The sequence below is a fragment of the Cervus canadensis genome, chromosome 2 (genome assembly GCF_019320065.1).
Source record: "Cervus canadensis isolate Bull #8, Minnesota chromosome 2, ASM1932006v1, whole genome shotgun sequence".
NCBI classification, from domain to species: Eukaryota; Metazoa; Chordata; class Mammalia; order Artiodactyla; family Cervidae; genus Cervus; species Cervus canadensis.
The window spans coordinates 48,628,538-48,644,259 of NC_057387.1; the positions used below are offsets into that span (position 1 = coordinate 48,628,538).

At 50.6% G+C, this 15,722-nt stretch overlaps 1 protein-coding gene across 5 annotated transcripts; it reads left to right on the top strand.

The window, feature by feature from the left end:
• The first annotated feature begins 3,598 nt into the window (after nt 1-3,598).
• On the top strand, nt 3,599-15,194 carry GFI1 (growth factor independent 1 transcriptional repressor). Of its 5 annotated transcripts, none has more exons than XM_043460641.1 (7): nt 3,599-3,798; nt 6,972-7,182; nt 7,494-7,676; nt 9,521-10,002; nt 10,125-10,262; nt 11,302-11,467; nt 13,847-15,194. In XM_043460641.1, the coding sequence occupies exons 1-7, from the start codon at nt 3,769-3,771 to the stop codon at nt 14,023-14,025; spliced, it is 1,389 nt and encodes a 462-aa protein (XP_043316576.1). In that variant the 5' UTR covers nt 3,599-3,768; the 3' UTR covers nt 14,026-15,194. The 5 variants fall into 5 exon arrangements, with proteins under 5 accessions (XP_043316576.1, XP_043316580.1, XP_043316578.1 ...); XM_043460643.1 differs by lacking the exon at nt 3,599-3,798 and adding an exon at nt 4,236-4,560; XM_043460644.1 differs by lacking the exon at nt 3,599-3,798 and adding an exon at nt 5,957-6,054.
• Nucleotides 15,195-15,722: the final 528 nt, after the last annotated feature.

The window sequence follows — 15,722 nt, forward strand, 5'->3', positions numbered from 1 at the left end:
GCAGCATGACAGGGTGCGGCCACGGTCTAACAAATACTTTTTGTGCATAAAATAAAAACTAGTTCTATGTCTAGTCTTTTATCATGGTCTAACTTTTCCATAGTCGAATTTTAAATCTTTTAACTGTTTGCTACTTATTATGATTTTTTTTTTTTTTGGCTTGTGCATTACACAAACTTTCTATCCCAAATACTTTTTCTGGTATGTAACAAGAGCTATAAAAAATATTCCTTGTTGGATCCAGAAATTCCACCCCTAGAAAGATATTCTGAAGAAACAATTTAAAATATGGGTAAATCTATAGTCATAAAACTTGTCACTGCATTATTTAAAATAGTAAAAAATGAAAATAAGCTAAATACTAAGACAGGCATGATTAAGTAAATTATAGTAACCTAGTTGATAGATTTTTTATGTCAATTATCAATTATCAAAAAAATAATATAAAAGCAATGAATATGATTGTCATGATTTCTATTTAAATAGTTTTACTATAAAATAGTTTTGTTCAAGTAAAGAATTTCTGAAAAAATAAAGAGAATAGAAGAAATATTATCCACTGCAAAAAAACAGAATACATATTTGTATTTGTGATATGATTCCAATCACTTTTTTTTAAAGAAGTAAAGCAAAAATATCAAAATGTTGTCTTGCTGTGGTTTCTTCTTCTGTGTCTTTATCAAATTTTATCTAATATAATTTATAATGAAAAATATATTTAAAAAATAAAGCATCACCTTTTTTGTAGACAAAATCTCTTGTCTGATTTACAGAGGAGCCCCATGCCTAATTCCATCCTGTGATTTTTTTTTTTCTTTTTACTCTGTGTATTAAACATTGATTTTACTCTCAGTATCTCTCCCACATCTACTCCTCAGTCAAAAGTTCATGGTATTTGATACATATGAGGCATTTCTTGCTTTAAATATGGGAAAACTAAGTTCTGAAATAAGTTAATTATTCATTTAACATCACCCAAGTAAATCCATAGGCTATCTAGAAAGGAAAATAGATACTTGATTCATTTTTTTCCCTGACCTTTGCTTTTTAAAAAATCCAAATCTCTGCAACATGCTGTCACAAAGTTCACTTACTTGAAGTTGAGCAAACTGAATCAGAACAAGGAGGTTAAACCTAAGACACCTTCACAGGGAGCATTCTTTCATTCTTGGTACTCAGAGGAACCTGTGAAGAGTGGAAATCAGAGGACTGCTCCACGGTCTTGCAAGGTTGGTAGGTACTTGGACTTTGCAGATGAGAAACAGGCTGGGAGAATTGAGCTAAATTGTTCAAGGTAACAGGGCTAGTAACTAGCACAACAGAGATTGATACCACAAATGGCCATCTACAAAAAGCCCAGACTCTTTCCCCTCCTGATAGCATCGCTGTGATGATAAAATGATGCAAATGTCACAGAAATGTGTGCTGGAAATGGAGGCATTACCTCTCCTCTGAGGCTTCAGGATCACCTATTTTCCTATGCCTCTCACAAACAGAACAGAGATGGTAACTGTAAAGTTTTGTGAAAAAAAAAAAAAACTAAACAAGAAACTGGTAATATCCTGTTACAATCTTCTTTCTAAAAATGTCTCAAATCTTTTGTTGAAGGGAAATTCTGATCTATGAGATGGTGCTTGAAATAAATGGGTCACTGGCCAGAGCTCGGAAATGTTTGCCATATGAAGAAGGTCATTTGGCATCTGTAGATATATTATTATTGTTATTTAATAATAATTAGTAAATTACTGACAAAATTAGTATATTTAACATCTTTTTTTGAGAAAACAAGCGTTTATACAAAATTACGCCCCACATTCTGCTTACTATTTTATCCAGTTCCAAAAGAATGTTTGGGGAGACACATTCTTCCTAGATCTAAAAAAGTGTACCTTTCAAGGGTAGGGGTTACCTTACTTGCTTCACTCTCCATTTAGTAGTGAATGAGAGGGAATTTGGAAGAGTGGGAATCAGGTTCATTCTATCATCATTTCTGGCCCTGGCTCTATGCTGCTCCTTGGCAAGTTTCTTATCCTTTCTGGGTGCCCCTCTTCTTACCTTTCTCCTCTGTCCCCCTCTAAGTGTGAGAATCATATTCTAACACTATACACCTGAGAGATGCCTGATCTAGATGGTTGAATATTTTTAATGTGTATTTATTTATTTGAATTAGTAATACATCCACATGGCTCACAACATAAAATATGTAAAGGGGGATTCAGTGCCAACTCCCTCCACCTGGTCCTTTCTGGGGGCCCCTGTCCCAGTCCCAGTTTTATTTTGCAAACTTAGAGGTTATGAAAGGCAAAAAAGAAAAAGGCAAGATGACTAGATTTCCTCTGAATGAAAGGGATTTATTCCCTTCATAGTCTCGGCCATGCTTTCTGAAACTTTAAACAGCATCACTCAACCAAATTACTAACTAATCACAGTGCCTTTTCAAGAAATTTTGACTTTGAACTTACTAATGTGCAAAGGAAATGGTTCAGCCATTTCTCTAGAACTTGGTTGATAATAAGTTTTCTTTGGTCCCATTTATCATTAAAATTTGTCTTTTTTTTTGCTGTTGCATAAAATAGAAGGAAAAAAAGAAAGATGTGTTTTGACTGCTTTAAGATTTTTTTATCTTAGGCAAGGACAAAGTACACTAATAAAAACTTCAAAATGACCGTGATTTTCCCTTCAGCTAATTCAATATTTGTAGTCCTTCTGATTAAGATTGCTCGCTTCTGCATGTATTTATAAAGGAAGTGTGTTAAGCAAATGAACAGTAGTGTAAGGAGGACAGCTAGTCACACAATTAAGATGTGTGTATGGTCCCACACCTGTTACATAGTAGGTGTGCAGCCACTGGTGTATAAAATGTCTAAATTATTAAAGCATGCTTGAAGCATGGCAATAGTAACCAAATACTTTCCACAAACCTTTAGATTTACAACGCAAATTAGAAATCACTTTAAAAACTTCTCTAAGGACTTTTTTTCCATGACAACTTTGGATTAATCTAAAAAATAGTAAGTTTATGTGCAATAACTGAGGAACACCAATCTCTTCTCTGGAGATTTATTGTGCAGAAAGTAGTGATCAAAATTAACTCAATTCATTTAGGAAATCAAGGTAATTATAACGGCTATCAATCCCCCTTAGGAAGGTTTAGGCTTTAAGTACACACCACAGGCCACACTCTTTGGATCATCATATACAGTCTAGCACTGGAGGTTGTATTTATTTATGGGTGAGGTTTTAATTCTTTCCTTTTCTACAATTAATTAGTTAATTAATACCATTCATTCAGTCAGTCCACAGACATTCCCGCCAGGATGTAATGCTGTAGATCCACTGCCTGCCCTCGTGGAACACACAATCGCAGCGAAGACTGACTTTTCAACAATCAGCAGGGTGGTGCTTTTATGGCGCCCTGCGGCTCCCCTCCAGTCCAGGTGCCTGGGTTGACCTTAAGCGTCGACGGAGCCCGCGCCTGGGGTACGGCTCTCCCTGGCTTGTCCCGGCAGGGCGGGGTCAGCCGAGCAGCCGCCGTCGCTGCCCCCGCGCGCTCCCTCCCGCGCGGCCTTTAATTTTGCAGCTCCGACCACCGGAAATTAGCCGCCGGCAGAGCGGACCCTGCCCAGCTCAGAGGAGCGCGGCGTGGGGAGGGCGCGCCCGCCAGCCCAGTCGGGCGCCCGCGGGACGCGCCGCCTGCACCCTTTAGGCCGGGGGCTCGGCGCTCGCCCACCTCTTCCAAATTTAACCATTACCTAAATCCGAAGGGAAATGAGCAAACCTCTGGGATTGGGTGTCAAGGTATTTTCAGCCTTGTTGGGCGTATTTATCCCGAAGTGTTTCCACAACAAGCTATTTCGGGTCTGCGGGGCAGGTTTCGCTCTGCCGACGCCGCGGCCACTCGCCGGGCTCCAGGCCGGCGGCACCGCGGGCGGGTGATTCACGGCCCCGACCCGGGGGCGGCGTAGCCCAAGCAGGCGGCGGTGTTGGGTGTGTGTGTGTGTGTGTGTGTGGTGGTTGGTCGGGGTGGGGGGGAGTGTCCCGGACCAGATGGGTGGGGAAGCCTCCTCGGAGCTGGGCGCTACCACCCCCGGCGCTCCAATCAATCTGTGTCCTGAATCTGTGACTTCTTCTCGCTGCGGAAGTCTCCCAGGAGCCAAGAATAGTTCTTTTTCTTTCGAGTCATTTCTAGTGCCCGGGTGTTTGGGCCCTCTGGGTCTCCCCATCTCCTGCCGTCCCACAGAGAAAAAAAAAACAAAAAACGGAGAGGGCCGCGGGGGAGGGCAGTAGGAAGGCCGGGCCCCGTGTCCACCTCCTATACACCCTTGCGCAAAGGAGGAGCGCGCCCTGCCGCCCGACTGGGGCTTGGGGGTGGCGGGGGAGGCAGGTCTGACTGGGCTAAGCGAGCTGCTCCTTAACGCTCAGGAAGTGAAGCTTGTGGTTTGGGGGCTGAGCTCGGAAGGAGATTTTAAAAAAGAGAGAAAGAGAGACAGCGCGGTCTCTCCCGAAAGCAACTCAGTTTGAAAACTCTCGGAGCGCTGTGCCCGCGCCCTGACCCCTCAGGTAGGTCCGCTGCGCCTCCCTCCCTGGCGGGGGCGTTCGCGGGAACTGGCACGGCGCTGGCGCTGCGGGGAAGCCCGGAGGGCGCTACCGGGTTCCCACACGAGGCCGGCAGCAGCTTGGGAACCAAAAGGGCTGTATCCTCTTGGTCCCCGCGCGACCCATACGGAGGGGCTGGGGATCTGGTTTAGAGGACGCACGCCAGGCAGTTTGATGGTGGTTCTGCGAGGGAGCGGGATCCACAGGGAAGGAAACATTTGGTTGGGAGACGGCGGCAGCTGAGCTCAACAGCTCCCGCCATCCCAGGCCCTGGCTGCGAAGAGTCTCGGTCGGCCCGCGTGCGCCGAGGGGACCGCCCCGCCCCTCGGCCGCCAGCTGCTGCGAGAGGTCGCCTTCCCACGCGATCAGCCCTTGGTCCTACGACCGCTCTACCCACTCCACCCTCCCGGGAACGGACGGAGCCTGACAGGCTGAGAGGCGCGCGGCTGTGGCCCGAGTCGGGAGGTTGCTTGCGTGCCTGCCTGATCCCGCGCTGTTCCAGCCAGTCCAGACTCGGTGGCGGTGGGGACAGTTCACCCCCTTCATCCCCGCCCCACCCCCGTCCCGCTCCGCCCCGAGCCGCAGCAGGGCCCCTCGGGACATTTTCACCCTCTTTTTCCTTTTCCTCCGAGTTTCATAGCTGTTTAAGGAATTGATTTTTGGTTTTGTGGTATCTAAGTAGACAACCGACGGAGCGGCTCACGCCGGGGCTCAGAGAAAACTGAACTGACAGTCGTTCGCCCTAGGGCAGCCGAGCACCCCGAAGCCTCCTGAAGCCCCGATCCTATGGGCTGGCCGGGACAACGGGCGGGCGGCACCCTCACCCCTAGGGGCCTTCTGGCGTTTAGGACACGGGAAACATCCCTTGGGACTCAGCTACACTTCCTAGCGGTCTTTTTCTCTCAAGCCTATCCTATTCCTCATCCGGGGAAGGGGACATGGTGGGGGCGTGGAGCGAGAACCCGTCTTGATTCCGGAGCGCCCTCCGGCTGACTTTAGACCCTGTCCCTTGTCTTGCCCCGGGAGCCGCATGACTCCTAGGCTGGCAGAATAAACCGGGCAAAGCCCAAAGACGAGCCCTGTCCCAGCCCGGGATCCCCAGCGCCCTTGTGTCTGAACTAACCAAGGCCACCGAGAGCTGCCGTGCCCGAAGAGCCTACGGCTCGCACTTGAACCCGGCCCCCATCGCCTTCACCCAGAGAGAAAGGCACGTTCGTTTTCCCCGGACCTCCTAGCCCTCCTAGCCCCGCCCCCGGAGCGAGCCCCGGGCAAGAACGGTAGGCGCTGCCCCGCCTCCCCGTCGGGCTCAGGTTTCGACCCCGGGATTAGGTGAACTGATTGTGGGGGTTAATGAGAGCGGAGTAGCGGGCACGAACTCCCTCCCAGGCCCGCGAGCCCGGACCCCGGCTCTCCTGCTGCTGCCAGAGCAGCCTGCGCTCTCCCCGCCTGCTCTAAAAGGTGGGTTCTCCGCGGACTCCCGGACACCGTGCGTTTCCCAGCCGTCGCGCACGAATCCGGCTGGACTTTCCCTAGGGCGAGGTTTCTGGTGAGCAGAATGGAAAGTGCTTCCCCGAGACTTTGTTAGGTCTCCATGCTCCAGTGTGTCTTGCCCGGATACCTGATTCTTCTCTGCGCACCCGCGTCGCCACTTTTTCCCTGCGTGGGGGCACAAGTCAGGGACGTTCAAGATCACCGGGAAGCGAGTTTTTCCCGGGACCTTGCTTGGTCCTCTGCCACCTGCTTCCCTACCTTCCTGCCTTCTTTCTCCGGCCTTTGCTTCTCAACCTAGTCCTTCTGTTGCAGTTCCCCCGACCTCGCCTCTCAGCCAGCCAGAGCCCTCTAGCCCCAGACCCCTTTTCACTAGTCTGTGAGCCTGCTCTTGGAGGCTTGGCTCTTTGACCCAACCGGGTTCGCGACCGTCTACACATTCCCCTCCCCGCCTCCCTAAATTGATTGGCGCGTCTACGCCTTTCTCCCCAGACAGAAAGCAGATCCATATAGGCAGTGTGTGATCCAGTTGGGGTAACTGGCCCGCTGGGGACTTCAGCTCTCCGAGAGGGTGATACCACAATGAGTTTTGCTAGGGAAGGGGAGGGGCCGAGGGGCGTGGGCAGGGCAGAAGGAAGAGGCCTGAGTCGGAGCCCGGAGACGGGTTGAGCTACGGCGGCAGCAGCGGCGGGCTCGAGCCACCTGTCCAAGTGCCACCTGGTGAGCGCGGCGCAGCGAGGCCAAGCCCCTCCTCCCGGGGGCCTTCCTCTCTCCTCCCTCCCTCCGTCCTCCCTCCTCCCTGCCCGAACGCTCTCGGCTCCGCTGCCCAGTCCCGGGGCCCCGGAGCGTGCTGACCCGCGCGTTTCCACCCTGTTCTCCTCTCGCAGGTCTCCGCCTGGCTGGGGCTGACGAACTCGGGTGAAGGTGGGCTGACGGCGGCTCCAGCGACCCTTGGAGAGGAGCGGGGAGCGCGCCCGACCACCATGCCTCGTTCGTTCCTGGTTAAGAGCAAAAAAGCTCACAGTTACCACCAGCCGCGCTCCCCGGGACCTGACTATTCCCTCCGCCTGGAGAATGTACTGGCGCCAGGCGGAGCAGGTGCGGGGCGGGCGCGGGCCGGGAGGGGCTGCTCCCGGGGCCGTAGATTCTGCGTCCTGCCACGCCATCCCCCAGGAACCGGGGGAAGGGTTCTGAAGCCCCTTTGCTGCCTTTTCTTGTTACCAACCGTTTGGGTTCCTTTCGGGCTCGTCGCCTAGATTGCCAAGGCCTCCCTGCTCTCGCCCTTGGATCCGGGAGGGTTCAGGCCAGGTCTGGGGAGAGCCGAGAGAGCCCAGGTGCCACCGTCTGGGGGGACGCACTTCAGAACCATCGGAACCAACCTGAGCCCCTATCCGGCCTCCTTTCCGCAGACGGCACCTCGAGCACAGGCGGGGCGAAGGCGGAGCTCCGGGGCCGTGTGTCCCCCGAGTCTCAGCTGACCGAAGCCCCCGAGAGAGCCTCCGCGTCCCCTGGCAGCTGTGAGGGCAGCGTGTGCGATCGGAGCTCGGAGTTTGAAGACTTTTGGAGGCCTCCGTCGCCTTCTGTGTCTCCAGGTAGGGACTTGGGGGCTCCGGGGCCCGGGGAGGGAGGCGGGGGCAGGGACCCCGCGCTGAGGAATGAACCCGCTCGGCTTTGGGCACAGACGTGCCAAATTGGTTGCGGAGAATCTTTTCGAGAGGGGGGATTTGTTCTTGGTTCCCGAGGCGAGGCATTGGCTTCTCTAGGACAGCGTCAGCCTGCTCGCGGGGGTCGGTTGCTTGGATCCTAGTCGGCGGAACCTGGGCTGTTCATCCCTAACATTCATTGGCACGGGGCCAATGAGCGAAAGAAAATAAATGAGTAGTTTCTTTGGGCAGCAATGTTGACATTTCGTTTTCTGACCAGAGGTGATTGTTTACAAAGAGCCAGGATTCCAGAATACAGACCCCTCCCCGGGTCTCAAGCAGAGACCTGGGCAGTCAGTGAATAAAGAAGTGTCGTTGCCTTTAAAAATTAAGCTCGTTTCCGCGGCGTTGGGCCTGGCAGATATGGGGCCCCAAGCCGGACAAAAATCTCGGTCCCTCGCTAGGTCTTCGCAGGCGCAGATTGGGGGCCTATTTTATTTTTCGTTCTGCCGGGTTGGCCCGGCGTTGGGGACCAGTGCTTGTTGGTTTCATTTCCAGACAGCAATCGAGTTTCGCGCAAACTGAGTGACTTGCACGTTGGGTGGGGGTGAGTCTCCTGTTCCGGCGGAGGGGCATGGAGAGCGCAGGACCGGGATACTGCTAAGGACCGGTTATTTCCAGATTTCATTTACCAGTTTTAAAAGATACCCCCAACCCCATCCCACACTCGGTGTGTGGACCTGGCTAAGTGAGGGCGTCTGGGAACAGGCCACCGGAGGGTCCTTCTTGGCTGTGCTGGACACCACCCCTCAAGGACTGGGCGCCGCCGGAATCTCCGACGGAAATGAAGTGAGAAGCCACTTCTCACTGAAGTGGCTAGCCTGAGCTGGATCTGTTCACAGAACTGCAGTGTCTGTGAACAGATCTGTAAATCCGTGTGCACTTGGGGGAAAGTGTATGTTAGTAGCTGGTTTTAGCAAAATTCTCAGGGGTGGGGGTGCAGAAGGCCTCTAATTCGACAAGTTGTTCGCCTTGCAGGTGGTGGCTAAACCTTCAATTCTAAATTATTCTCTAAGAAATTCGTGTTTTGTTTTCTTTTTTGTCCCCTGTCAAACTATGATATGAATGGGAACGGGGAGTATTTTGGCAAACAGATCAAGCCCCAAACCCACTTCCCGCTGCCTCTTCGCTACCTGCTAATACTGTATATTTAATAACGTTGAGAAGTGCTAACACCTTCCCGTTGTTTTTTTTTTCCCCCAGACACAAATGTCTCGGATAGGTCGGGCCATATTTTATTGGTCCTCGTCTCCCTCCCTCCTTATAGATCCCAGAAAAGAAAAAAGACGCAGTGGGAACACGTAGGGGCCGGGAGAGCGCCGGCGCTGGGCCCTCTGCCCGCAGGCTCGTCCAGGTCCGGAACAGTGGCCGCTTTCTCCTCCGGCACAGCTCGGCTCTGCTCCGAACGTTTGTAAAGCGTGGCGCGCCCTTCTCTACGGGGCCGCCAGATGTGCCGGTCCAGTCTAAAAAGACCCTGTTAACGTCATGCGCTTCGGCTGTCCTGGCACAGAAAATCCTCGCCCGATGTCATTTTAAGTTTCTATGTGCTGCCTTGCCGCCTCCAGTGGTTCTCGGAGGCCCCAGGGACCCGGCCAGGGTTTGAGCCTGGAGGCGTCCCTGGCACCCAGCGCAAGGCCCGGCGCCCCGAGTGCTGCCCCAGGGATGGGTGCCTGGCAGTTCCATAGACACACCGACTGGTTGACCTGACCCGACGCCCTCTTGTGCCTCCACAGCCTCGGAGAAGTCGGCGTGCCCGTCGCTGGACGAAGCTCAGCCCTTCCCTCTGCCCTTCAAGCCGTACTCGTGGAGCGGCCTGGCGAGTTCCGATCTGCGGCACCTGGTGCAGAGCTACCGGCCGTGCGCGGCCCTGGAGCGTGGCGCCGGCCTGGGCCTCTTCTGCGAGCGCGCCCCGGAGCCAGGCCATCCCGCGGCGCTGTACGGCCCGGAGCGAGCTGCGGGCGGCGCGGGGGCCGGGGCGCCCGGGGGAGGCAGCGCAGGAGGCGGAACTGCCGGCGGCGCGGGCCTGGGGCTCTTCGGCGACTTCGGGCCCGCGGCGGCAGGACTGTACGAGCGGCCGGCCACCGGCGGACTGTACCCGGAGCGCGGCCACGGGCTGCACGGTGACAAAGGCACAGGCGTCAAGGTGGAGTCGGAGCTGCTATGCACCCGCCTGCTGCTGGGCGGCGGCTCCTACAAGTGCATCAAGTGCAGCAAGGTGAGGCTCCCGCGCGCCTGGCTTGACCGGCCCCGCGCCCGCGCCCCCCGGCCCGCGCCCAGCCGGCGTCCGCGCCCCTCGGCCCCTCTCAGCGGCCCTCTCCCCGGCCCCACCCGCCTCAGGTGTTCTCCACACCGCACGGGCTCGAAGTGCACGTGCGCAGGTCCCACAGCGGCACGAGACCCTTTGCGTGCGAGATTTGCGGCAAGACCTTCGGGCACGCGGTGAGCCTGGAGCAGCACAAAGCCGTGCACTCGCAGGTAAGCGCGGGGCGAGCGGCCGCGCGCCGCCCTGCTCAGGTTTTCGCGTTCGGGGACCTCCTGCTTCTCTGCGCGACACCGGATGCTCTCCGCCTGGCAGCTTTCGCCTTGGACTTACCCCGGCTGCCCCCAGTCCTCTCTGCCACGTCCCCTGGCTCAGACGTAGGCGAGGCGAGAGACGTCGGGGGTTGCCGGCCTCGAGGCAGCCCTGGAGTTCGGTGTCACATTGTTTGTGAGACTCCAGAAAGTGATCTTGATCATTACTTTGGGTCTGAGGAAGGCTTGTATGCACTCTTGCGGCTGATATGTCAAATTTGTTAGCTCTGTTTCTTGGCCTCTTTCTTTTCACCATATGGCTGATACTTAACCTGTCTTGACCTCTCCGGATTGAAAAGGAGGAATCTCAGCTCATTTAGAGCATCCAGTATTTGTCCCGCTATTCTTTCATTTATTCATTTGTAAATATTTGTTGCTCAACTTCCAGATACTAGGTCCTTGAGAATCCAGTAGCACACCAGCTTCCTGACAGGATACCCTCACAGAGATTACGCTTTAGCTGAGAGAGGGTAGATACCCAAATAAGTACACAAGTAACGATGACAGCAGAATGCTTATTTACAGACTCATTTGCTCAAAAGTATTCTTCTGTCTCCTTCAACACCCACACTGGGTGGGGATGGGGTGGGGGAGGAGCATCTCAAGAGATTGAGGTCTAAGCCTCCTGTTGAGGAGGGTGGAGAAGTGTTTGTAAATGGGTGTCAAAAAAGCAGGGTGTGGATACGGTTTTGCCAAGGGGTGTGGAAGGTTGTGGCTGAAAAGTGTTTGGGTCGAAAAAATGTTAAAGGGGTAAAAGATAAGAGTGGGAAGGGTGGAGGCTGGAAATAAACTGGGAGGAGAGAGGATAATGGAGCACCCTATGTGGATGGAGAGTCTGAAGGAGGGGACAGTCCTGGTTTGGGGGATTTCAGGGTCAGTTGGTGATGAGGAGAATGGCAGCCTAGACGATTGCAATAGGAGTGCCACGTCTTTCTCCCTGCAGGAACGGAGCTTTGACTGTAAGATCTGTGGCAAGAGCTTCAAGAGGTCATCTACGCTGTCCACACATCTGCTCATCCACTCAGACACCCGGCCCTACCCCTGTCAGTACTGTGGCAAGAGGTTCCATCAGAAGTCAGACATGAAGAAACACACCTTCATCCACACTGGTGAGCGAAGGCCCTTGCTTGTAGGAAACACCTGGTGAGGGGTGGGAAATGGGGGGAGGGCGGTGGGGGTCCAAGTGTTTCTCCCTGAGGCCAAGATAATTCACCTCCTCTGTGATATTCTTGCAGAGAATGGTGGTAGGTGGGACCTCCCAGATGGAGTTAATCGGTGCAGTGTGTTAAAGAAAACTGAGAAGGCAGATTCTCTCAGGTTCATTTACATACATGGTTCCCCACAGAGTCTTTGATTTGGGGTTCTATCTAAAGAACCACTCAGCAGGTCAGCTGCAAGCTTTCTATCCTTGCAAAGAATATTTTCCTCTAGGTTAGCAGCTGCTCCAACTTCTTTCTGCTCTAGGTGAAATATGAAGCTCCAGGTCCTTTCAGAGCGTTGCTCTAAATGTTTACCTGGAGATGGAGATTTTCTCTAGGGCTACCACCTTTTCAGGGGGAAGGGTCTTATGTGTGACCTCTTGGCTGCATTTTTAGGAGTCTGACAGCTTATTCTGACTGAGCAAGGGGAAAAAATGGTAAATATTACTAGGCTTTTTCAGCTAAGCACTTTTAAAATGCAGTATCTCATTTTATGCTCACAACAACTCAGGGAGGTGAAGACTATTCCTTATCCCCATTTCAGAGAAGAACAAACATAAAGTCAGGCACAGAAGGGTTAGGTATTTTCTCAGAGTCATATTGGTAGCAAGTGGTAGATCCAGGACTTAAATTCAGGTCTGTCTGCTCTCAAGTGTCTATGCTGTCTAACACTGTTTATTATATTCTGTTTTCAAAGTCAAAAGGATTGGTGGATATAGAACTCCTCTATTCACTTATTGCCCTTTTTAAAATATAAGCCAAGTTTGTCATAATAATGATGATTCTTTACTTATTATAATGCTTCATAATGTACCAAATGCTTTTGAATCTGTCTCCTCATTTGATTCTTACTGCTGTCCCATAAAGTAGAAGGAGCTGCTCTTACCGTCATGAAACTCAGAGAGATGGAATGATTTGCCGAAGTTCAGACTGGAAGTAAATCATCAGGCTGTGGAATGCTTCTGGCTTCCAGTCCTGGATTCTAACATTTTGGTTATGTATAGGTGGCAGTTTTAATGCCAGGAGCACTCTCTTTAATAATCAACAAGACATTTACATGAGAGCCAGAATTTTATTTCAGAATATGAATACTGACTTAATTTGCAGTGTGTTCCAAACAGTCACCATTGCTGTTTTTAAATATGCTTGGATAGTGTAGATGCCCCCATCAGAAAACCCAGAAAAAATATCCTACTTTAGTCATGTTCTCTTGCCTCAAATTTCCATGCAACTCACTCCTTTTGCGTAAAGGTATTCAAGACACTTACCAAAATGCAACTAGGATCTTGACTGAGTGAAACATTAAGCCTTTATCAGACATTTACATTATAGCTAGAATTTGTTTCTCAGATTTGTTTGACCCTAAAGGGATAGGATAAGTTTTGATGAGTGGTTCCTTATCAAGGAAATCTGAAGCACAAAGATAGAAAGGGGTATAGCAAGAGAAACAGAGAGTTCCTCAAAAACAAACTTCATCTATTTTGCATGTTTTCCAAGGCCAAACCTGACAATAATGCCATGCTGAGGCAATTTGAAAACATCATACTGCTTTTCCAAATGTTAAACAGCACATGGATTAGGGGGGGAAACGAACACTTTTCTATCTGTTATTTATTAATCTATGGTGAAGGAGCTGTTGATATATAAAGAATCCTGTGATTAGCCTCATTTAAAAAAAACGTAAAATCAAGATAGAAAAGGATCAGCTGCCTTAAGAAATACTTTGTGACCCAGATGTGGATTTTTTTAAAAATAAGACTTTGAGAAATACCCATCCTTCAGATACATTCTGTTGTCCTCCAAGGGCAAGAAAGAAGGCAGCCTCACTGGTCCACACAGACCAACACAGACTTGGAAATTCAGATTTGAAAACTTCCTCTCCATTAGAACAGAGTCACATGGTTTGAAAGACTGCACCCCACCCCACCCCCCCACCGCCCTTGTGCTGAACATCTGCTGTGGGGAGCTTTCTACTTCTGAAGTCGGGGGTGTTCTCCCAGGGTGGATTCAGCTGCAATTCTGGGGAGGGCACGTGGCCTGTGCTGTTTCCGTTTAGCAGGAAACGGTTTGAGGCCTCTGGCTGGGAACCCCCATGCAGAAAGTCTGCCTTCCACCTGGTGCACCTATGGCCTCCCCGGCCTTGCATTGCCACACACCTCACCTTCCAAACTGCTCAAAGGCCTTAGACTGTGGTGTAGCCAGCTGCTGCCAAGATCCCGTGGGTCACTGTGAGTCCCCGCTAGCTTTATCATGGACTCCTGTTTCCCCTTCTCCCTTCCATCCCTGTAGGCGAGAAGCCCCACAAGTGCCAGGTGTGTGGCAAGGCATTCAGCCAGAGCTCCAACCTCATCACCCACAGCCGCAAGCACACAGGCTTCAAGCCCTTTGGCTGCGACCTGTGTGGAAAAGGCTTCCAGAGGAAGGTGGACCTCAGGCGGCACCGGGAGACGCAGCATGGGCTCAAGTGAGCACCGCGCCTCATTGGCGTGTGCAGTTACACAACACTACGGAGGGCAGCCTCCCCACTTGCCACCAGCCACTTCCGCAGATCTCTCTGGGGTGAGACCTTTTCCCTTTCCTCGCTGGAACTGCCAGAGGGGATGTTACCTTTTCAAAGTCCAGCCTGGAGGGGTACCCGAATGACTCCCTGGGCAGAGGACTCGCCAGATAGGCTTCTCTACACCTGAAGACTCCAGGTGGAAAAGAAATCAGCTGAAATCTTCGGCCTGATAGTCCTTCCCATACCCAGACCTGTTCCACAGATAGAAAGTTCCTTGGGTTTCTTCCCTTCTCTTCTTGTCTGACCCCAGATACTTGTGTGGAAGAGGAGGAATCATCTCTCACAAGATAGACACATATTAATGTTTTTATCTGGAATGGAGAATGAGTGTTCTTTTTTTCCTTCTGGGGAGTTTTTTGACCCCTTTTTGTTGGGTGCTGCCTATAAAGCTTGGAGGAATTGTTTCTTGCATTTGAAAATTGGTTCAGAAACTGATTTGGGAAGGGAATTTCATACTTTTGAAATTACAAAATGGCACTGTAGAGCCTACCCAAAAAGAAGCAGAAGGAAAGTGGGCTTGGTGAGAAGAGATTCAAGGTTCTCCCTCCAGGAGACTTGCGAAGGCTTCTTCAGAAGAATGGACAAGACTGTCACCACTCAGCAAATGTCTTTTGACCACCAGTTACCATGGTATCAGGCACTATGCTAGATACTGGTGAGCCAGAGAGTAAAGTCTCAGCCTCTGTCCCTGACCTGCATCTCCAAGTAGCTGGGTCTGTTCTTCCCCACAAAGGAATTCTGAGAAGATAAAACAGGATCTTGAAACTTTCCTTCAGATCATTCAGATTTTATCAAACATACACCAAAAATAGCTGAATAGATACTTCAAAGATTCGCATCTAAATTAAGTTTTTTTTTATTGTTAAGCTGGTATTTTTAAGATGTCTAAGCTAGCAGGCATGTGGGAATGAAGGCTCTGTCTTCAACTCTTTTGAACCCTCCATGTGTACCACAGAGGGAAAAAAATGATATTTTTACTTTGATGTAAATGTTTTTAAATCTTCTGGAGTGTATTATGTTTGTTAATACATATTTATTAGAGTGATGTTTTAAGTTAATAAAGTATTACGACTCTTACATATTGCTTTTCATTTAGGCAAGGAATTTGGGAAAGACCTTTGTTTTGGTCTGCATGGGGAGTTGGCACTGCAGGACACTGGAATTAAGTACAAAGCAGATAAGACAACATCCAGAAGAGAGCAAAATCCAATAGCTCTGGTTTTCATGTGTTTCTTCTTTTTTTTCTTTCATTCTGTGCCTGAGCACCTTCTTTCTTAACAGAAAAGCTAGGGTTACAAAAGTAAGCTGCTACCTTGCCAAGTCCCTGATATCCCACATAAATGTGCTCAGTCACTCAGTCGTGTCTGCATCTTTGCAACCCCATGGATTGTAGCCCACCAGGCTCCTCTGTCCATGGGGTTTTCCTGGCAAGAATACTGGAGTGGGTTGCCATTTCCTTCTCCAGGGGATCTTCCCTACATGTTTTTGGGCTCTTTATTCTGAGAGTTTCAGGATTTTTTTTTTTTTTTTTTAAACAGGCCAGAAGGCCTCCTGATAAATAAAGACATTAGGAACCTTAGGTCTAGAGATTGAGTCAGTCACGAC